This window comes from Molothrus aeneus, chromosome 10, assembly GCF_037042795.1.
Source record: "Molothrus aeneus isolate 106 chromosome 10, BPBGC_Maene_1.0, whole genome shotgun sequence".
Lineage (NCBI taxonomy): Eukaryota > Metazoa > Chordata > Aves > Passeriformes > Icteridae > Molothrus > Molothrus aeneus.
This window is the reverse complement of record NC_089655.1, coordinates 21667509-21686634: the sequence shown is the minus strand read 5'-3', so window position 1 is coordinate 21686634 and position 19126 is coordinate 21667509. Positions and strand designations below refer to the sequence as shown.

Genomic DNA, 19126 nt, shown 5'->3' with positions numbered 1-19126 from the left:
TTAAAAGAGCCCAAGAGTAGAAGTATGAGGGATGATGACCCAACAGGTGATTGCAGCCTTCAGTAGGAGGCCAGAGTGCATCTCCCATGGAGCAGGGAGAGTTTCACAGCTGAGGCTCTGCTTGTGCCTCTGCAGGGAGAGCAGAGGGGTCAGAGCTGCACCATGCCAAAGCCCTTACTGCAGCCATCGTGTAAGATTAGCATCTGTAAGTTACAGATGGCTAAAACTTCTTCTGCAAGAAAGCCTCCATGTCAGATGTGCTTTGTATTACTGTAAGTCAAGCACATGAAATCACTGTTAAAATTATTGCCAACTTAAAGCATGTATTTTTTAATAAATGCAGTCTGCCTGCTTTTTATGAGGCATTGTTTTATTGTAACCATAAAAACTTCAATTCCCTCTACCTAGAAGTTCATCTTTTGAATTACACTTTTCCAGTTCACTTACTCTGCAGTCAGTCAGCTTAATTTGTAACTTGTATAGATTTTCTGCCCAGCAACAGCAAAAGGAAAACATTCAACAGAAAAAGATGTCGTACCAGAAAGAGCACAAAACCTGGCACTGAAACTGAGGGGCAAATATGCTGCTGGAAGCTTTTTTAGGTTCTTAGTTGCCCAGTTTTCAATCTGAGAGTTCCAAATCACAGGAACAGAAAGGGGCAACAAGGTTTGAGGGGACTGGACAAGACAATGCAGCACTGTACATACTTTTCCGTCCCAAAGTGCCAGGGTGTGGTTTGGAAACAAGAGCCAGGATAAATGATTATACGCTTTGCTAACTCCAGTGACCTCATAGCACAAGTATGTGGGACAACCTCTGGCAAAAGGCCCTTCTGCTTTATATAGGTTGCTTTCTGAATCTAATTCTGTAAGGATATGGGGTCTGAGTAATGAGTTTGTTTAAATAAGTACCAGTTAACAAAGGTGCTGTATTGAGCATCTTTAAGGCTTTACATCCTATTTCAGTGTATCAAAACTTAAACAGATTTTTACAGCCAGAGCTGGAGCAAGGCCAAGGGCTGAGGGGCTCTCAGTGGTGCCCTGTGACAGGACAAGGAGCAATGGCCATCAAGTAAAACACGAGAAGTTCTACCTCAACCTGAGGATTAATTTCTTCACATTGAAGGTGGCAGAACACTCGAACAGGCTGTCCGGGCAGTTTGTGGAGTCTCCCTCTCTAGAGACATTCCAAACTCACCTGGACACGTTCCTGTGTCACCTGCTCTGGGTGGCCGTGCCTTGGCAGGGGAGTTGGACTGGAGGATCTCCAGAGTCCCTTTCGGCTCTAACAATCCTGTGGTTGAGTGAAGGGGGGTCGGTGAGGGGCTGAGGAACCGAGGGGAGGTGGTGAGGGCTGAGGGGCTGGGGCGGGCTGAGGGAGGTGGCGGGGGGTTGAGGCGGGATAAGGGCTGGGGGAGGCGCTGAGGCGGCATGAAGAGAACGAGGGACCGAGGAGGGATGGAGGGGACTGAGGGACAGAGTCGGGGCGCTGCGGGGCGGTGATGGACCGAGGCGCTGAGGCGTGATAAGGCGCTGAGGGACCGGGGTAGAATGAGGCTTTAAGGGGACAGAGGGGAGCCAAGACGGGTCGCTGAGGGACCGAGGCGGGTCGCCGAGGAGCTGAGAGACGGAGAGGGCACTGTGAGGCACCGAGGGGCTCGCCGAGGAGCTGAGAGACGGAGAGGGCACTGTGAGGCACCGAGGGGCTCGCCGAGGCACGCAGACGGCTCGGCGAGGGACCGAGGCGGGTGGCCGAGGGGCGGGGGGCGGTGACGGGCTGAGGCGCTGCGGGCGCGCCCCCTTCCCGCCCCTCCGCTCGCTCCCGCCGCCTCTCGCGAGGCCGCCGCCCCCCCCCGCGCGCGTCACCGGCGGAGCGGACGGGGACAACATGGCGGAGCGGCGGAGGCACAGGAAGCGCGTCCAGGTACCCGAGACTCCCCCTCCTCTCTATCTCTCCCTCCCCGCCCGGTGGCTCCCCCTCTCCGTGCTCAGAGCGGCTTCCCCTGCGGCCTTCCCGCCCGACGCTGTTGCGAGGTGGCGGCTGCGGGCGGCCCGTGGTGAGAGCGCCTCAGTCTCGGGGCGCCGGGAGCCCCTCAGGCCGGGGCCGGAGCCCGGGCTGGCAGGTTCTCCTCGGAATTTTCTAGCAGATTGGTAAACACTATGAAAGCAGAATGGTGGAGCTCAAGTAGGAGCGTTTCGGGGCTGAGGGGCAGCCAGCGGGGCCCCCGGCACATCAGAGGCGCCCCCGCTTCATCCCCATGGGCTCTGCGCCCTCAGAAGTTCTTCGTCTCTCCATGGCCAAAAAATTATACATGGAGCTGTTCCCAGTTTTTCATCGCCGTGTTATACTCAGAATCTTCCCGGTTACCAGTGTCGAACAATAGCTTAGCGAGGGTAACACCAAAACCACCCGGGAGCTGCTCCTTCACCCAGCGTGTCCGGCCCGGGGATCGTAAGCAGAAGACGTGGGACAGATGGTAAAAGCATCTTAAAAGCAAACGTGCCCCAAGCAGGAAATGATGCGGGAAGGAAAGGAAATTTGTGTCTGGAAAACATAAACAGGCACACCTATAAATAGACCTAATCAGCTTTGAGATCGTGTTAAAATGTAGTGATAATTGTGTGGTGGCACTGAGAGACAAACTGAGGGCTGCTTTGGTGTTTTCACTTACCTGGGAGCCTGGTATGTCGAGGTGTAATTTTTACATGGAGTTTTACAGAGTTTTTAAATGCATGTTTGGGGCGTACTTACAGTATCGGTGACCATAACACTCGTTACTGTTATGTGTTATCAACACTCGGCCTAGATAGTGTTTGTTTGGGCTTTATTGCTCTGCTGTAAGAGCAGATAATATTCACGGGAGAGATCACAGAGCCATTCAACAATGCAAGCTTCATATGTCACCCTTCTATTTGGCTGCCCCCTCTCCTTTCTCAGCCTTTCCTTTCCCAGCCCACTTTCCCTTCCCCCAGGAAGATGGAGATCTGCCTATACCTGTAAAAGTTCCTTTTTTTCCCTTTAATTCCAATTAGCGAGGCAGGGGGAGAAATGCAAGGAGTCATTATCAAAATCTTGTTGAACGAGCCCTATCCATCACAGCATTCAATGAATTATTGCAAAACATCACATAATTATTCTCCTTTTAAGATTTTTATAGGTTGTCCCTTTCCAAGAATGACAAAGCACCCATCAAACCAAATTTAAACGTAATTTAATGTTTGTATAACACCCAAAGCCGTGGTCTTGCAGGTAGTTAAGCACATACTTAACTTCCAGCCTGTTAGCAGTAAAAGTATTTCCCAGATTGTTAGTAATTAAATCGATGTCTGGGTTTTAAAACTTAAAGTCGTGGCCTAAATTTGTGATATAATTATGCAAATAAATGTGTACCATCATAGGTTCCTAGTGCAGGTCAACAACAATGGGAAGACAAGACAGTGGACAAAGAATACTGGTGAATGCCCAAGGGGTGTTCTTAAGTGGTCAGTGAATAAAACAACTCATGGGTTTTGGATTTAATTTTTCTTAAGCTTTTTGAACTTTATTGGCATATTTGCAGTATGATTATCACGTTTTTCAGGCTCATGCTGCAAGTGTCTTCTTTTAAAATCAAGTGTGGGATTTTTATTCGTAGGTGCTTCAAGTGTTTTAGCAGTGTGTACTTAATTTAAGGTGATGTTGCCCCCCTAAAGAGATTATTTATTGTGCTGCACACAAGTCTGACATCAGAATACCCTGTATTTCTTGACAGGAGTGAGGTTCTTGGAAAAAAATCAGTGGTTTTAGCTGTGGATGAGGCTGATGTAATGGAGTTCAATTAGAAAAACCATGGGCACAGAGCCTGGGTTCGGAATGAATTTTTGTAGGATTTCCTGCCTGCCATCAAGATTAGAATCATGGTAGTTATGTCAGATAGCTAGACATGAAAAAAGGCTCAAAAATAGTTCAAAGTTCTGTCTAGGCTGCTCCACGTTTCCCATCGGAAGCAGTCACAGGAAGGATGTGTTTCATGGAATGCACTTTCAACAAAAGACACATTGCCCAATGCGTGTTGCATAGCTTAGACTCTTCCTCTGAAAGTTACAAAAGTTGCAAAAATTTTAACTTCAGAAGTTTGAACAAAGATATTTCAGAGGTAAAATTCTCCAAGTGTCATTCCTGATGGTAATTTAACTGTAATCAACAGGGAGATTAATTCAGACATGCAGGAGTGAAGGGAGGCTGGTCTGTAGGATGCAGATTGCTTCCCAGTGGCTCCCACGTGATTCGGATGTCTGAAATCAAGAATGCTTGCTGTGTATAAAGGACTTACTGACAGAAAAACAACATATGTTGTCTAATGGCTAGTTTAATCTTTTTATTTTGGACAAAATACATCTCAAAAGATGGGAGATGCCTTTGAATGCCTGCTACTCCAGCAACCTGATCAAAACTACTTCATGTCTTGGAACTATATTTTTTTCCATATGTGTCCTGAAATATTCACTTAACCCACAGAAGGTTCAGTGTTGTTTCCTTTGGGCCGGGTAACACGTGGCACTGTGCTGGCAGCTCTGCAGTTTGACTGTTAAATAGGCATTAAGTTTTCATTTCCTTGGCTGCATTCCACCGGCACGGTTTTAGTCTGCCCGTGTCAGGTTTTGGGCTGATCTTTGCGTTGGGATTAACAGCGCTTGGCATCGCACCTTGTTGCTATGTCCTGCACTCCAGAAATGTTAATGCACGTAAATACTGTTCCTGGAAGGAGAGAAAACAGCTCCTGGGCACTTTGGGGGTCAATGTCTCGCTGCAGATTGATGGCTGAGGTGGCGTCGGTGTCATTAATGACAGGTACTTTCCTTGTTGACTTTTTTCTTTGATTCGAGTTCTGAGATTCTCCTGATGAAGGACATCTACTAATCATTAACTCTTGTAGCCTACAGCTGGCTCCTGTTATGATTTGGGTTCTGCTGGAAGGAAAATGCACAGCTGCAGAGCTGCACTGCTGCTCCTGTGCTGCAGTTTTGTGTGAATGACTCTGAAAAGGATCTGCAGAAAGGACAATGCAATGGTTTTCCAGTAACGCATATTTTACTCCAGCTTGGTCATTTGGCTTGATTTTCTTCATAAATTCTAGTAAAGATGAGTGGGATGATAACAAAGGAGACTGGTTAAATTATGTCTTTGAAAGCTGGGTGGTATCAGCTGATAGAGGAGGAAGAAACAAAGATCAAAGGGGCAAAACAAAGCTGAAAAATGGGAATGAAAAGCAGCAGCCTGAGTTGTCATTAAAACAAGAATCAGTCTTTTGGAAATCTTGAGTTACATTTTTGGAGGTGGGAAGGGAAAAAGTCAGAACAGCTGGCCTGGGGTTGGAAGGGGACTGAAGCTGGTGTGTTTTGGCTTCAAAACACTGTACATTGCTCCTTGGATCTGTTTTAGAACTCTGTATGCTTACAGAGTTCTATATGTTTTGCTCAAAAAAATTAGTGGTTAAAAAACAAGAGGGAAGAAAACAGATACTTCTGTTTTCATAGGATATGGACTGCAAAACATCTGCTAATCTTTTTCTGTAAAGAAAAGTTAATGTTTTGTGGCCAGCGCATGGCCACGGTAATCCAGAAGAACTGGTTTCTCCACATGGCTCTGCCACAGTTTCTTTTAAGAGACCTGGGGCTGTCCTTGTACTGGTCATCAGTGCAGGAGTCGGACAAGTCTGTGTTTGTTAGTCACTGAAGAAACTGGGATGTCCTAAGAGCAAGTCCTAGCACCCTGGTGTGTTTGTTTCCCCCTCCCCACTCCCATCATGCCAATCTCTGCTTTTTCTTTGTCTATGGCGCGTTGGTTTATTTCAGGCAAAGTACAAATATCTCAGCAGCACCCAGTAACCTGCCACAGAACAGCCACTCTGAGATCCTGACAGTCCACAGGGCAGGGGAAAAGATAATCCTGCAGTTCAGCCCAAGCTGTGATGTGCTCAGCACTGTCAGAGAAGAGTAGGCTGTAGGGTCTCTATAATGAGGGGTGTGGAATGGAACCTGGCCTGACACAGTGGCATTTTTGATGTAGCCTCTCAGCTTGAAAATCAGGCACCACATGATAAATGTGCTTAAATTTCTTCTGTTCTTTATCTGAAAACTGTATCAACTATTAGGCTTCAGCAGCCTGCTTTGAGGGATGGTGTTCTGAAAATCTAAGAGCAAAGAAATCAACTAGATATTGTTTCATTGAAATAAAAGAATTTTGATGACCTTTTTGAAACAGAGGAGCATAAGTCCTTGTAATGCATTTGGCTGCATATGGAATAACTTATCTTGCTAATGACACTCATCATTTACTCTCTTCTGATTTTCCAGAAACCCTGTTTATGTCACCAGGTTGTGGAAGGAAATTGGCCTGTCTTGGGTCATACCTGTCTTCTTGCAACTGTGATGCAAAGAGGGGATAAAATGATAGCAGTTTTCAAACCAGAAATGTGCTCTGCCCTTTTGTCATCCACTGAGTGTTCCAGGAGTAGGAAAACCTGAATAAATCATGCTTGGGTAGAGCTGAGGGGGATAATTCAATGGCTCAGTTCAGATGTTATTCTGATGTGTTCAGGCCTCTCTGGTGCTGCAGTCCCAGCTGGGGGTTGAATTAACTGGGAACTGCATCCATGCACTGAAGTCCAGCAGGGACTGTGCTGTACTTTGATTTGGGAGATAATGGTAAGTTTGATTAGGACTTTCCCTTCACTTCAGTGAGTCTGGAAGGTCCCTGGGTTTGATTGTCCTTTTATGAATTCATATAGGACAGAATTGTGATTGAGAATTATTCTTAAAAATTTAAAATGTCTTTGCATTTCTAGCAAGTAACTAGGCTGAGCACTGCTTTTCCTGTCAGTAGGTGGAGTTCTGTCTAGACAAGTAAGAAATTTGGTTTGATTTTATTTTTAATGGCCAGAGTTTGTAAATCACCACGGATTGTAAATCTCTAAATCTTACATGATGTCTGGTGACAACATGGGCTACTTTTAAAAATGAATACAACATTTGGTTGAACTGCAACTTTTAAAAGTTGTGCCTAGGGTAATGAACTTACCATTGCTTTGGTTGATTTCATTTATTGATGGAATATGTTATTTTCTGTCAGTCATTTATTTTCACATTTTAATGGAAGCCTGGCTCTGCAAACAAAGCGATGAAAAATGGGGATTAAATTGCAGGGGACACTTTCTCAGAATGAGCTCAGTTAAACTGTGGCAGTCTCTCTCACTGGGAAGCTTTTTTTGTTTGGCTGTTATGAAACTACCCCTCACTAAGCAATAGAGAGAAAGGAGCAATAAAAAAAAGTCTCCTGGTGCCAGCCCCTGCCTGTGTAGTGCATCACATGACCCAGCAGGATCATAAATATTTTAGGAAGAAGGAGAAAAACCACCTTAGCAGAGGAATTAGCACTGATGAGAATATCTGCAGTTTCTCTGTCTCACTGTCTGTGCTGTGAAGAGCATTTGCCCTGTGAACTGTTCCAAATTTCATTTGCTGACAGGAATTACTAGAAAAGCAGCGTTTCACACACAGCTGCTGCCTGCAGTTCCCAGTCTGCTGGTGCCTTATCCCATTGGCAATGATGGGACACAGTCACTTGTTTTATTTCAGTGCACTGGAGCCCCTTTTGTTGCTGTTCAATTACTCTGGTACCAAGTTTGGTGGCTTGGTTTGATTTACAGTTACTGGTACAGCTGTACCATGTAAGAGGACCTGAAACCACAGAACATAAATTATCTGCATACATGGCACTGTCAGGGAATAGTTTTCTTATCTGATGTTCAATGCAGATTTTTAAAATTTAAAAATTAAGAAAATGGATTGAACATGCAGCAGGAGGTAATATCCACTTGAGGACTGTTAGGATCATCTGGCCTAATTTGGGTACATTTTTGAAACTACCTGGTGAGTGAGCATATTTCTTCTTCATATGGAGGATTTTTTAAAAAGTCTCAGAACTAAGGGCTACGGAGTCTTTTGGTCATTTGGATACCTTGTGTCTGCATTATTCTCTTTAAAATTCTCCTCAGACAGGAAAAGCAACAATCTCCTCTAGAGGGATACTCATTAACCACTTGGTTTTGAAAGTTTGCTGTTGAAAATTAACAACTCTTACCGTCTGAAGCTTTTATTCTGGTGTAAACACAGCTATTTCACCTTGCATTTCCATTTAACATGCTGCTTGTGATATTATGATTATACATCTTTAAAGCAGTCATGGAGGTTGTATATGTTTATTGACCTTTAGGAATATTAGGTCTTTAAATAGACTCTGAAACTTTTATTCCTGTAAATGACCAGTCTGATTTGTGGGTGATACAATCTATTTCTTCAGGCAACACCAGAGGAACAGGCACAGAAAAGGCACTGCAGTGTGGAAAGCTGTCCCATGCTCCTGTGCTCCTGAGCCACAAGTAGCAGGGGGGGGTTGGACAAACCTTATGGATTAAAAGAATTTACAGAAAAGTATTTTGAGGAAGTTAGCATAAGTCAGTTTAATATCCCAAACTATGGGTTTCTATAGATATGTTTTTGTGAAGCATGAACATTAGGAAGTTCTTCCTTTCCCTGCTTGCAAATATTAGATCTAAATTTTACATAATGAAAATGCCCATCTCCATCCTTCTGCCTTACACATCTCAGAGTCCTCTTACCTCTCTGCAAGGTGGTAAAAGCACAGAATTTGTGAATGTGTGCAGACTAAGGGCTCCCTTCTCATAAAACATTGGTTTTGGTGTTTAAATTTCATCCTGATGTTCTACTCTGTAGATGGGCAGAATCTCCTCAAGGGTACTCTGAAGTCTCATGCTGTAGTCAAAGTGGGCAAAGAAATTTTCTAGCCAAATCTTTCAGCTTCTTTTCAACTTGGTTTTCTCCTTCTCACATGAAATCTGAGCTGCTCTGTCAGAGTGCTTACATTGCTGTCATTTCATACACACTCATTCCTCACTCTGCTGTTTCTTTGTTCCCAGCTTCACAACTGTTTCCATCCCAGCTGTGTACCTTAAGCAGCTTCCCATGTGCTGCTTTCCTCTTAGGCCTTCCTTTAGTTTGCTCTTTCTACAGGTCTGCTAAAGGAGTTTGTCCTCCTTACCTTCAGTTCATCCAACTTGAGATTTGCTGCTTTTTTGCTGCCTGTAGACAGAAAGTTCTCAGGAAAAATGACTTGACCTATTTTCACATCCTTTATATTTTATTTGTTTAATGTGCCATTAAATAATGAAGACAAGACTTTGCAGTATCTGATTTTTTAAGCCCAAATGGGTGATTTTCTTATGTGTTCAAAACTGTATTAACAACTTTTGACTTCTCCCACTGTAGGAAGTTGGTGAGCCATTCAAGGAGGAGAAGGCTGTTGCTAAATACTTGCGCTTCAACTGTCCAACAAAATCCACCAACATGATGGGCCACCGAGTTGATTATTTTATTGGTAGGGTTGCTTTTAACCAGAGAATTCTGGTTTCTTCTAACATTGCACTTGGAGGGTGGGAGAGGCTGTTTTATTTTTATTAATAGTACTTTATCTAATAAGTACTGATCCTACAGTTTGGTTTTGAAAACTTAGCTAGGTATTAGGAAGCCATAAAATTAATCTTACTAGCCTGGAGTAAATGCGATCAACTTTTCACACTGTGGTTTAAAGGTGTGTGATGTCAAGAGGAATATATTTCAGAATAGTGACTAGTTTTACTTGAAAGATTAAAAGGATGTGGAACATCACCAGAACAGACTGCTCATTGTTGTTCAAGGAATATAGACTAAATGTTAAAAATAACGTTAATTTGAATGCATTTTTAATTCATTTTTCCCCTCCAGCTTCCAAAGCTGTGGATTGCCTCCTGGATTCTAAATGGGCGAAGGCAAAGAAAGGAGAGGAGGCTCTCTTTACAACCCGGGAGTCTGTAGTTGATTACTGCAACAGGTACGACCCAGGCTGCTTCTTCAGTGTCATTAATGGCTGCAGTTGTCCAGATGTCACACTTATTTAGGAACCAATGTAGCTTGGGCTTTGTGCATCCTAGAACTTCAGGATGTATACAAAAACAATGATTGTAATGATTTATATTGCTGTGTTTGAGGGTGGAAATGATGCAGTTTCATTATTTTTGTTCCCAGAACTCTCCCAGGCTTTCACTGCGCTGCTTGGGGCAGCAAGGTGAACCAAAGCAATTTCCTGAATTTTGCCAATATTTGAAGTGAGTAGGGTCAGAGCTCTCAAATCTCTGTCCCTGCTGTCTGAGGAGCAAGATTCTCTGCTGCTCTTCCTGTTGGGAATTTGGCTGTGCTCCTTTCAAGGATGTTTCTAGTTGCTGACAACCTTAAGAATACCAAGTACTACATCCTGGTGCCCTGCTTGCCATATATTTATATCTCCATACATAAATAGATACTACATGCACTTGCAAGAAGGTCTGTTTGTAGCTGACAGGAAGGGAAGCCTTGGCATAGGTACCACAATTTCAACAGAGTCATTCTGTTCATTGTGCATCACTTACCAGGGATCTTGATGAGCTGTATGTCCACTTCCTTATTTTTGCTATGAAATACATTGACATGTACTTGAAAATAAATAGTGCAGGAATTGCATTAATGGGAAAGATAATAAATGGATCTGGTGGGTTGCTGTATCCTACATCTTGTGTGTTCATTTAAATCTGCAAAATGCTGCCTCAAAAAAGTACAGTTTTTACCCAGTTTTGAACAGATGAACCAAAAAAAAGCAAAGCAACAGGCAAGACATGGGATAAGTAGGTCTGGTGTGTGTAGCTGTAAATGGAGCAGATGATTGTGACCTTGCCTTTCAGTCATGCTGGTCATGATCATGTTAGAAAGATAATCTAGAATGGTGTCTGATAACATAATTGAGTGTAAATGTTGTTCTCCCAGCTGCACTTAAATGAATCATTTAACTTATTTCATTTTAAGACTCCTGAAAAAACAGTTCTTTCATCGAGCCTTGAAAGTGATGAAAATGAAACCTGACAAGGATACAAAGAAAGAAAAGGAAAAAGGAAAGGCTGAGAGTGGAAAAGAAGAGGAGAAAAAGAGCAAGAAGGAAAGTGGCAAAGATGAAAAAACAAAGAAGGAGAAAGAAAAGGAAAAGAAAAAGGATGGTGAAAAAGATGAGTGTAAGAAGGTAAGTACTGTGTGCAAGAGAAGAGACAGACCTGTAACAAATACATCAGCAGATTTTTAACATTGCACTGGCTCAGAAGTTGATTATTCTAAAATATGCCATGCCATATTTTCCTGTTTCCATCTCTAAATTATGCTGCCTTTTTTTTTTTTTTTGTTACCTTTTGAATTTGTCTTATCTTGGTCTGGATCAAAAAAGAGGCTTCAGCTGGCCTTTGTGTACCTTGTCATCTTTGAATGTGGGCTGAGTTAATCAAAACCTGTTTGTCTCCAGGGGCAGCAGGCAGGGAGGCTGTGTACATCAGCCACCATAGAATGACACATGTACATGTGACCAAACATCCAAAGCAGTGCAGCTGCAGCAGTGAAACAAAAGAGTTTTGCAGAGTTTGGTAACAGGAATGTTTGGAATGTCACATTCGGTATGTGGGGCCTGTAACTGGCTGTGTAACAGCCTCCATGACTGCCTGCATCCTGCTTCCTTGCACTTGAGCTTCCAAGTTTAAACTACAACTGTGGTACAGGTTTCAATGTGGTTTGGGTTTGTTCTCACTCCTGATTGGTTTTATTACTTATTTATTATTTACTAGAACAGAATTTCTAAAATGTTGGCAAGCTGAGGAGAAACTTGATGAGTGAATATGGTGTTTTCTTCTACAATCAGTGCTCTGAATAGTGAGAGTTAGTAGGATAGTGGGCCAAAGTAACTCCCATTCAAACATTCCTAAGTGAAATAATGGCACATCTAGTGAGAGTTACAGTCTGTCTACAAAGGTTTGGCTGTCCAGAGAAGCATAAATGGTGAAAAAAAGGGTTATTAAGAGGACAATCCCACTGCAGTCCCAGCCCAGTGTAAGATAACCCCAACCCCTGAGGTACTGCAAAATGCTGATTATGAAAGTAACAAACTCCTCCATTCCACTGTCATCAGGGGAGGTACATTATTAAATGTATGTTAATTTTTAAACTAATCATTATTTATTGAACAGATATTTAGTGTATTATGTAAGCCAGTGGGTAGGAACTTGAATGAAACACAGGACCAAAACCACAAAGTTAATTTCTCACAACGAAGTAAGCAAAGAGAAGCAAACAGGAGACAGAGAAGAGGAAGCAAAAGACCCAAAAAGAGATTGAGGAGGACAGAGAATAAATGGGCAGAAACTGATTCTGCCAGGATGTCCATTTGGTAAATATGGCACTAAAATAGCAAATAATTCTACCAAAGTCAGTGATGGTGAAGTGTTGTTCCCTGTTCTTGATCCCTGTACAGACTTTCTGTATCAGCCCAGCTTTGCCAGGCATTTGATGCCACAGTGTAATCCTGAAGTCATAGCCTAGTCCTTAGGCACTAAAAATGAGATTTCTCTTTACTTACAATTTTCCTTGATTTTTAAGGTACCCAGTTGATAATAAATAAGAACAGGAGGAATTAAAGTATCTTTACTTTAAAAAAAACCCAAGAAGTGTGAACATGATCTTAAGTTTGTGAAAAGTTACCAGATTAAATATATTAACAGATACTATAAATTAAATTAAAATATATTGTAAAGATCATGTACAATATAAAATATAAAAATTAAAACATTAGATTTTTGTAATTTTTATATATAACGGTTTGTATATATATTTTAAATATAAAATATAGATAAAATATTTATGTTTGTCCTCAGGATGACACCCCAGGAACACCCAAGAAAAAGGAAACTAAGAGGAAATTTAAACTTGAGCCACATGAAGACCAGGTTTTCTTGGATGGAAATGAGGTAAGATTTAGAGGTGCTTTTCAATTTAGGTGTCACCATGCTATTGTCCGACAATACTGTAATTCACTGGATTTCTGCAAACTCCTTCTTGACATGTTGAAAGAAAAATTAATGGCAATGTGATGGCTGATCTTGAAAGCAGATTTTCAGATACTTCAAGGAGGTAAAAGACAGGTAAATAGAGGATATAACTTTAAAAAAAACCCAAAGAAAACTTCCTTACCAGTAGGTGAGGCTTTGGTAGCCATGAGGTGAAGTGTTTGTCCTCAGGGTGGATTCAGGGGCTGGTGGAGCTGACCCTGCCTGGGACAGGAGGGTGGGACAAAGACTCCTGAAGTCCCTCCAGCCCAGCTTATCCCACAGCCACTGCCATGCCAAAATTGTTCTAAGCCAAACCAGTCTTCCAGGACACTATGTTCAGAGACAGGAGGGGAAATAAAAAATACCTGCCTGGCTCTGTGATCTGAGCAGACAGGTGACCCTTTGGCATTCCTGAATGCTCATCCTGGCTTTACCACTGAAATTGTGGCCTTAAATACTTCTGTGTGCTTTGCTGCTCTGGAAGACCAAGAATTTAATCATTTACCAGCTCTGTAATGTACAGAGTCACATTTGTGCTTCTCAAGTTTGGGATAAGTGGTAAGTTCTACTGTGCTGTGTTGATGCTGTGTGTGGCTGTACTGGAATCTCCCCAGGGTTCTTGTGTTCCTTTGGTTATAAAACATACATGGCAGCAAATTCTGTAAATAAATCACTTGTACAGAAAATGTGTTTCTCCTTTGTATCTTGATTTTACCTTTCTCAGTTCTTCTACACTTACTTTGCTCTGTTTCATCCCATCTCATGTGGAATCACATCCAACTCTGATCCTCCCTGTTGTCTTCACATGAGGTGCCCATTCCAAATGAGGCTGCAGCACAGTATCTGCAATACCACAGTATTTACTGCTTGTCCTGACATCAGTTACTTCTCTGTTTATTAATGAGCTGGCATTTTTTAGCAACTGTAATTCACAAAAGCTTTTTTTTAAGTAGTAGCTAATTTAGAGCCAATTCTTGTGTATTTGCATTAGAGCTGGGTTTTTCCCTTTCCCTCATTATTTTGCACTTACAAACGTGGATATCACACACTTATTGCCAGTCACCATCTTCAGCTTGCCTGGGCTCCCAGAACAGCTGACTGGCAGCAGCTGCACCTGAATACAGTCAGCTTTGGCACCCTGTGGGAAGCAGAATGTGAAATATTTATTGAATCACAGGGAACCACTGCTGCCTCCCAGGTGCCCTTCTGGTAGTTGGTATTGACACATCTGCAATGAGGGTTGCTGGTTTCTAGTAACCAGCAGCTTCTTTTCATAGTTAAAGCTTGGATTCAAACTCTTTAGTTTGCTAAGAAAAAAATCACAGATTTTCTAGTTCAGAAAACCCTGCACTTTACCAAGGAGTTTTTCATTTATGGCTGAGCAGCTCAGATTCAAATGGATCCACAGCTCTCACACAAACATTTGGCTTTGAGAGTTGCAACTGTAGATGTAGAGCTAACAGTGCTGTGGGACAGAGGGTGCAGGGCCACTGATCTGAGCCCAGCACAGGGCCTGCAGTGAGCATTCCAGCTGCCTCCCTTGTTCCAGGTGTGCAGTTTCTCTGTTTTCCTTTCAAAACTCAAAAGACTTTTTGTTTCCACTTAGTGGACTTGGGAAACTTTTTTTTTTTTTTTCCTTTTTTTTTTGGCTTCATGCTGAAAAACATTAATGAATAAAGAAAGATACAACCAAACCTTGATTCCAGAATCTTTCATTTTCCCATCAGTTCTGCTGTCTGATTGTTTTCCTCAGGATTACATCACCTGTCAGTTACCCTTCCTAGGAATCAGGAGCCCTTGCCCTGCCCGGGTGCTGACCAGGAGGCCTTTTGCTCAGCACCAAGCATTGCAGCCTGGCAGTGAGTGTTTGGGGAGGGAATACACGAGATGTTTATCAGAGAGCTTGTTCTGAGTGTAAACCACGTCATTTCTGTTGTAGGTCTACGTGTGGATCTATGACCCTGTTCACTTTAAGACTTTTGCCATGGGACTCGTACTTGGTAAGTCAGAGTATACACAAGTTGTTTATTTCTGTTGCCTTTAAGCTAACCAGTGAGTTGTCCAGTGGGCAAATGTGGGTTATGTAAAAATAAGAAATATGTTACGAGTGATGCATTTCTAACCCTAGAACCTGTGTAGAATAAGACAAATCAGCTAATTTTATTTTTGAAAATCTAAAATAGTATAGATGTTAACTGAATCTAAGGCACTACTTTGAATGAGCAGTAAGCCTGGAACCTCTGTACATGTACCAGGAGAAACTAATGATGCTTCTCATGCCTCTGTCCTGCCCTCCCTGCCCAGTGATTGCCGTTATCGCCGCCACCCTGTTCCCGCTGTGGCCAGCCGAGATGCGCGTCGGTGTTTATTACCTCAGCGTGGGCGCCGGCTGCTTTGTCGCCAGTATTCTGCTCCTCGCCGTCGGTGAGTGTGGGCAGGCGGGTCCGAGAGGCCGGAGGCGCAGCCCAGCTCCTCCCCGAGCTCGGGCTGGGCGGTGCCGCTTCCCGGGACGCTGTTCGGCCGCAGCCGGGCGGGTCCTGTGTGCGCTTCCCTGCGGCCAGCGGGTGTCACAGTTGTGCCGCGGGAAGAGAGAGAGCTCAGGCTCGTGTCACCTGTCGGTGTTCCCTGTGTAGTGCAGATTCGTTTACTGCCTGTGTTTAAGCAAATAAGTGCGGAACAACTGCACACAGATACTAAGAGGTGAGAATGGTGTCACCAGGATTTTAAAGCTTTCTGTGGCAGAGGGTTTAAAAGTTAAATGTGAGATAAGATCCATGGTTAGTGGGGTGGAGGAGAGGTGGGAAGAACAAACTACTCCACAGAGCTATTGTGGAATGAGGGGTTTCCCCCCAGCATCCCCCAGTCCCTGGCTGGGGGTGGGCATTAGCAGTGACCATCTCTTACAGCATGGTTGTACACTGTATGTGTCTGTAACAAAATCCAAACTTTCCCTTGTTTTCACACAGCTCGCTGCATCCTTTTCCTTATCATCTGGCTCATCACTGGAGGAAGGCATCACTTCTGGTTCCTGCCAAACCTTACAGCAGATGTGGGATTCATTGACTCCTTCAGGCCCCTGTACACACACGAATACAAAGGACCAAAAGCAGACTTAAAGAAAGAGGAAAAAGCAGAATCCAAAAAGCAGCAAAAATACGACAGCGAGGAGAAATCAGACAGTGAGAAGAAGGAAGAGGAGGATGGAAAGACAGAAGGCACAAGGAACTCAGGAACAGACGGCTCAGGAGGAGAGCGACATTCAGACACTGACAGTGACAGGCGTGAAGATGACAGGTCCCAGCACAGTAGTGGCAATGGAAACGACTTTGAAATGATCACAAAAGAGGAACTGGAACAGCAAACAGATGAAGGGGATTGTGAGGAGGAAGAGGAGGAAGATACCGAAAGTGGGCCTTCACATGGAAAATCATAACTCACTGTGGTTTGGGACTAAGTATGTGCAAATGGTTGGATTTTCTTTGTTGGCTGATCACCAAAACATAGACCATACAGTAGCATCTTTGTTTGCTGAAATATCCGTGTTACCAGTTTTTTATCTAGTTCCTTCATTTTTTTAACCATTAACTCGATTACTCGGTACTATGTTAATCATTAATATCCATTTACGGAAGTTTTATCAATTTGACAGGTTTTTTATTGATTGATAGGTTGCCCAGATTGTCCTCAACCATACTGAAAAACATCATTTTCTGGTACTTGCATAACTGGTCAATTAGTTTAGCTTCTCAAACTTGCTTTTGTAAACCAGGTAAAAGTTGAATGACCAAATCTCAGATTATTCCTGGTTATCCTCATCTGATAGTTAGGTAAAGCCCTTCTTAGCCCACAGCCTTCTTGATATTTTTCTTGATTTTGTTTTCAAAAGATTGTGAGAACTTTCCTGAGAAAACTAGTTTTAGCAGAAGTATTTTGCTGACAGTAGAGGAGCTGGTAGTGCTGAATTTGGCTGCAGTGTTCTCTGTTTCTCCAGCCTGTGTGCCAGCAACTGAGGAAATCCAAACTGGTTTTGTTCATCCAGTGCAGAGAGAGATGTCATCTCCAGCAGGTGAAGGAAGCAGCATGGTTTGGAAATGATGGCTGTTTTCTTTCTCCTGCTCCATCATAATTTAAAAACAAATGTATTCTGTACATAATTTACAAATAAAGCAAACCATTTACTTTAACTGCTACTTATTATTTAGAGATTTGATCCAGCATTCAGTTTGTATTATTGAAGCCATGTTGTGGTGTATCTATCAGAGAAATGCAAGTCGAGAGGACCTCACGGAGTATTTGTGTATGATTGGTAGCTGTTCCACAGAAGCTTTAGTTTTGTGCCAACATTCCATGTATTTGAGTAAATTGATCTTTATTAAATGAAAGCAAACACCAGAGCTGTATGGATGCCTTAATGTTAAACCTCTCTGTACTCTGGAACTGGAGTAGTTTTAAGCAGAAGAGGCAGGAGAGTGTTGCTCGGCTCACAGAGCTGCTGTGAAATGACCATTAATGTTTGTAAATCCCTCGGAGGAGCCGCTGCCTCTGGGCAGGATGGACTGGAGCTCTTGGCTCACTGAGCATGGAAGAAGTTACAACTCAGCCTCTTTCCTCTCAAGGACTTTATAGATTTGATTGTCTTCCCAGCCCACTCAGAGAAGATGAGGGTAAGAGAATTTTTTTTCCTATCCTAAATTGCTTCCCATCCTTCCAGCGTCGGCATTTTGGATGAAGATACCAATTTTTCAGATTGTGCAAATACATACATCATCATGGTTGCATTGACAAACAGTTCATGGATACGGTGTATTTACTTCTTAAATCCTGAATAGTTACTCCATAAGGAAACAGATAAATTGGATCACTTTTTTATTAATATAGCAAAAAAATTAAAGGACCCATTAACTAAACAGATTGACTCCTGGCCACTTATGTGTTATCACTGATTAAAGAGCTAACAAAGTGCTGTTGTACCTGAGTGGGGCGTGCACAATGTCATGGGGAGAGCAGAGCCTGCACTGGGGCATGACAGGGCAGCCAAGCCCTCAGCAGGATTTTAAGAAGTTAATGCAGTGGTTTTCAGTTATTTCAAGTATGTTTCCTCCTCCAAGTGAAATAACAGGGCCATGCTGAGCAAATCAATTGGAAATGGTCAAATAAAAACTCTAATATTGCTATTTGCTCCCTGTTCATGGGGTGTGTGCCACGTGCCAGCACTGCCCACCTGGAGAGAGGTGTCTGGGTCTCAGAATTAACCATCAGACACTTGTGCTGTCACCTCAACAGAGTTCCAGGCTCCTGCAGCCTAGAAATCGAATTGGCCTTAACTCCTCACTTGATCTGCTGTGAACAGCTTTGATCACTGAGGTGGGGTAAGAGAGATCTGCTCAGTGGTTAAGGAAAGAACTTCATGACTCATTACTGTACTTGTCTTCCTAGAAATATCCCCCAAGTACTTCTGAAGCAATTTGGAATAACTTAATGAAAGAACATTATGACAGAACAACATGCCAGTAAAATTATGAGTGTGCTCAAGGTATCACGACAAACACTTCCTGTCCAAAGAGGAAATCACAAACTTGGCCACCTTTAGATTTTTGTATCAGGCATTTCAAAGTTCTTAATAATTTTGATTTTTAACTTTGAGAGTCTATGGTGACCTCATGAGAACAAATTAACATATATTTTATGAAAAATTACTCAAATAACTACACTACCAAAATGTCCTTCCTGCAATAAAATTTAATAGTGGTCTTACTGATATTCCTCCCAGTATAATTTTCTGTGTCTTTTTCTTTGCAAGAGGGTATGATTGCTCCTATATATTCTTTAAAACTAAATAATTTAAAAAATAAATAAAACACAAATGAGTATGAATGCAGATCAGTATTTAGTAGAGATGTTACACTCAAGTGTGCTCTGCTCTGGTACAGGTACAGGAACCTCAGCTTACCTGTTGGGTTCTGGGGTCCTTAAACAGCAGATCTTTCTCTAGCAATTAAGAAACAAGTAAAAATTATTGTTTGATGAACTTGCTTATTTCTCTATCTGTGGAAAAGTTACAGTAGTGGGGAGATGATAAACAATTCTCAAACAGTAAAGTTTGTTCATAGCAGCAGATCAGGGGAAGAATTTCTGTTC

At 42.7% G+C, this 19126-nt stretch overlaps 1 protein-coding gene across 1 annotated transcript; it reads left to right on the top strand.

Moving 5' to 3' along the window:
* Positions 1-1849: 1849 nt before the first annotated feature.
* SEC62 (SEC62 homolog, preprotein translocation factor) lies at positions 1850-17895 on the top strand. Its single transcript, XM_066556622.1, has 8 exons — positions 1850-1923; positions 9327-9435; positions 9822-9927; positions 10932-11142; positions 12815-12907; positions 14928-14988; positions 15293-15412; positions 15955-17895. The coding sequence occupies exons 1-8, from the start codon at positions 1888-1890 to the stop codon at positions 16419-16421; spliced, it is 1203 nt and encodes a 400-aa protein (XP_066412719.1). The 5' UTR covers positions 1850-1887; the 3' UTR covers positions 16422-17895.
* The last annotated feature ends 1231 nt before the right edge of the window (positions 17896-19126 follow it).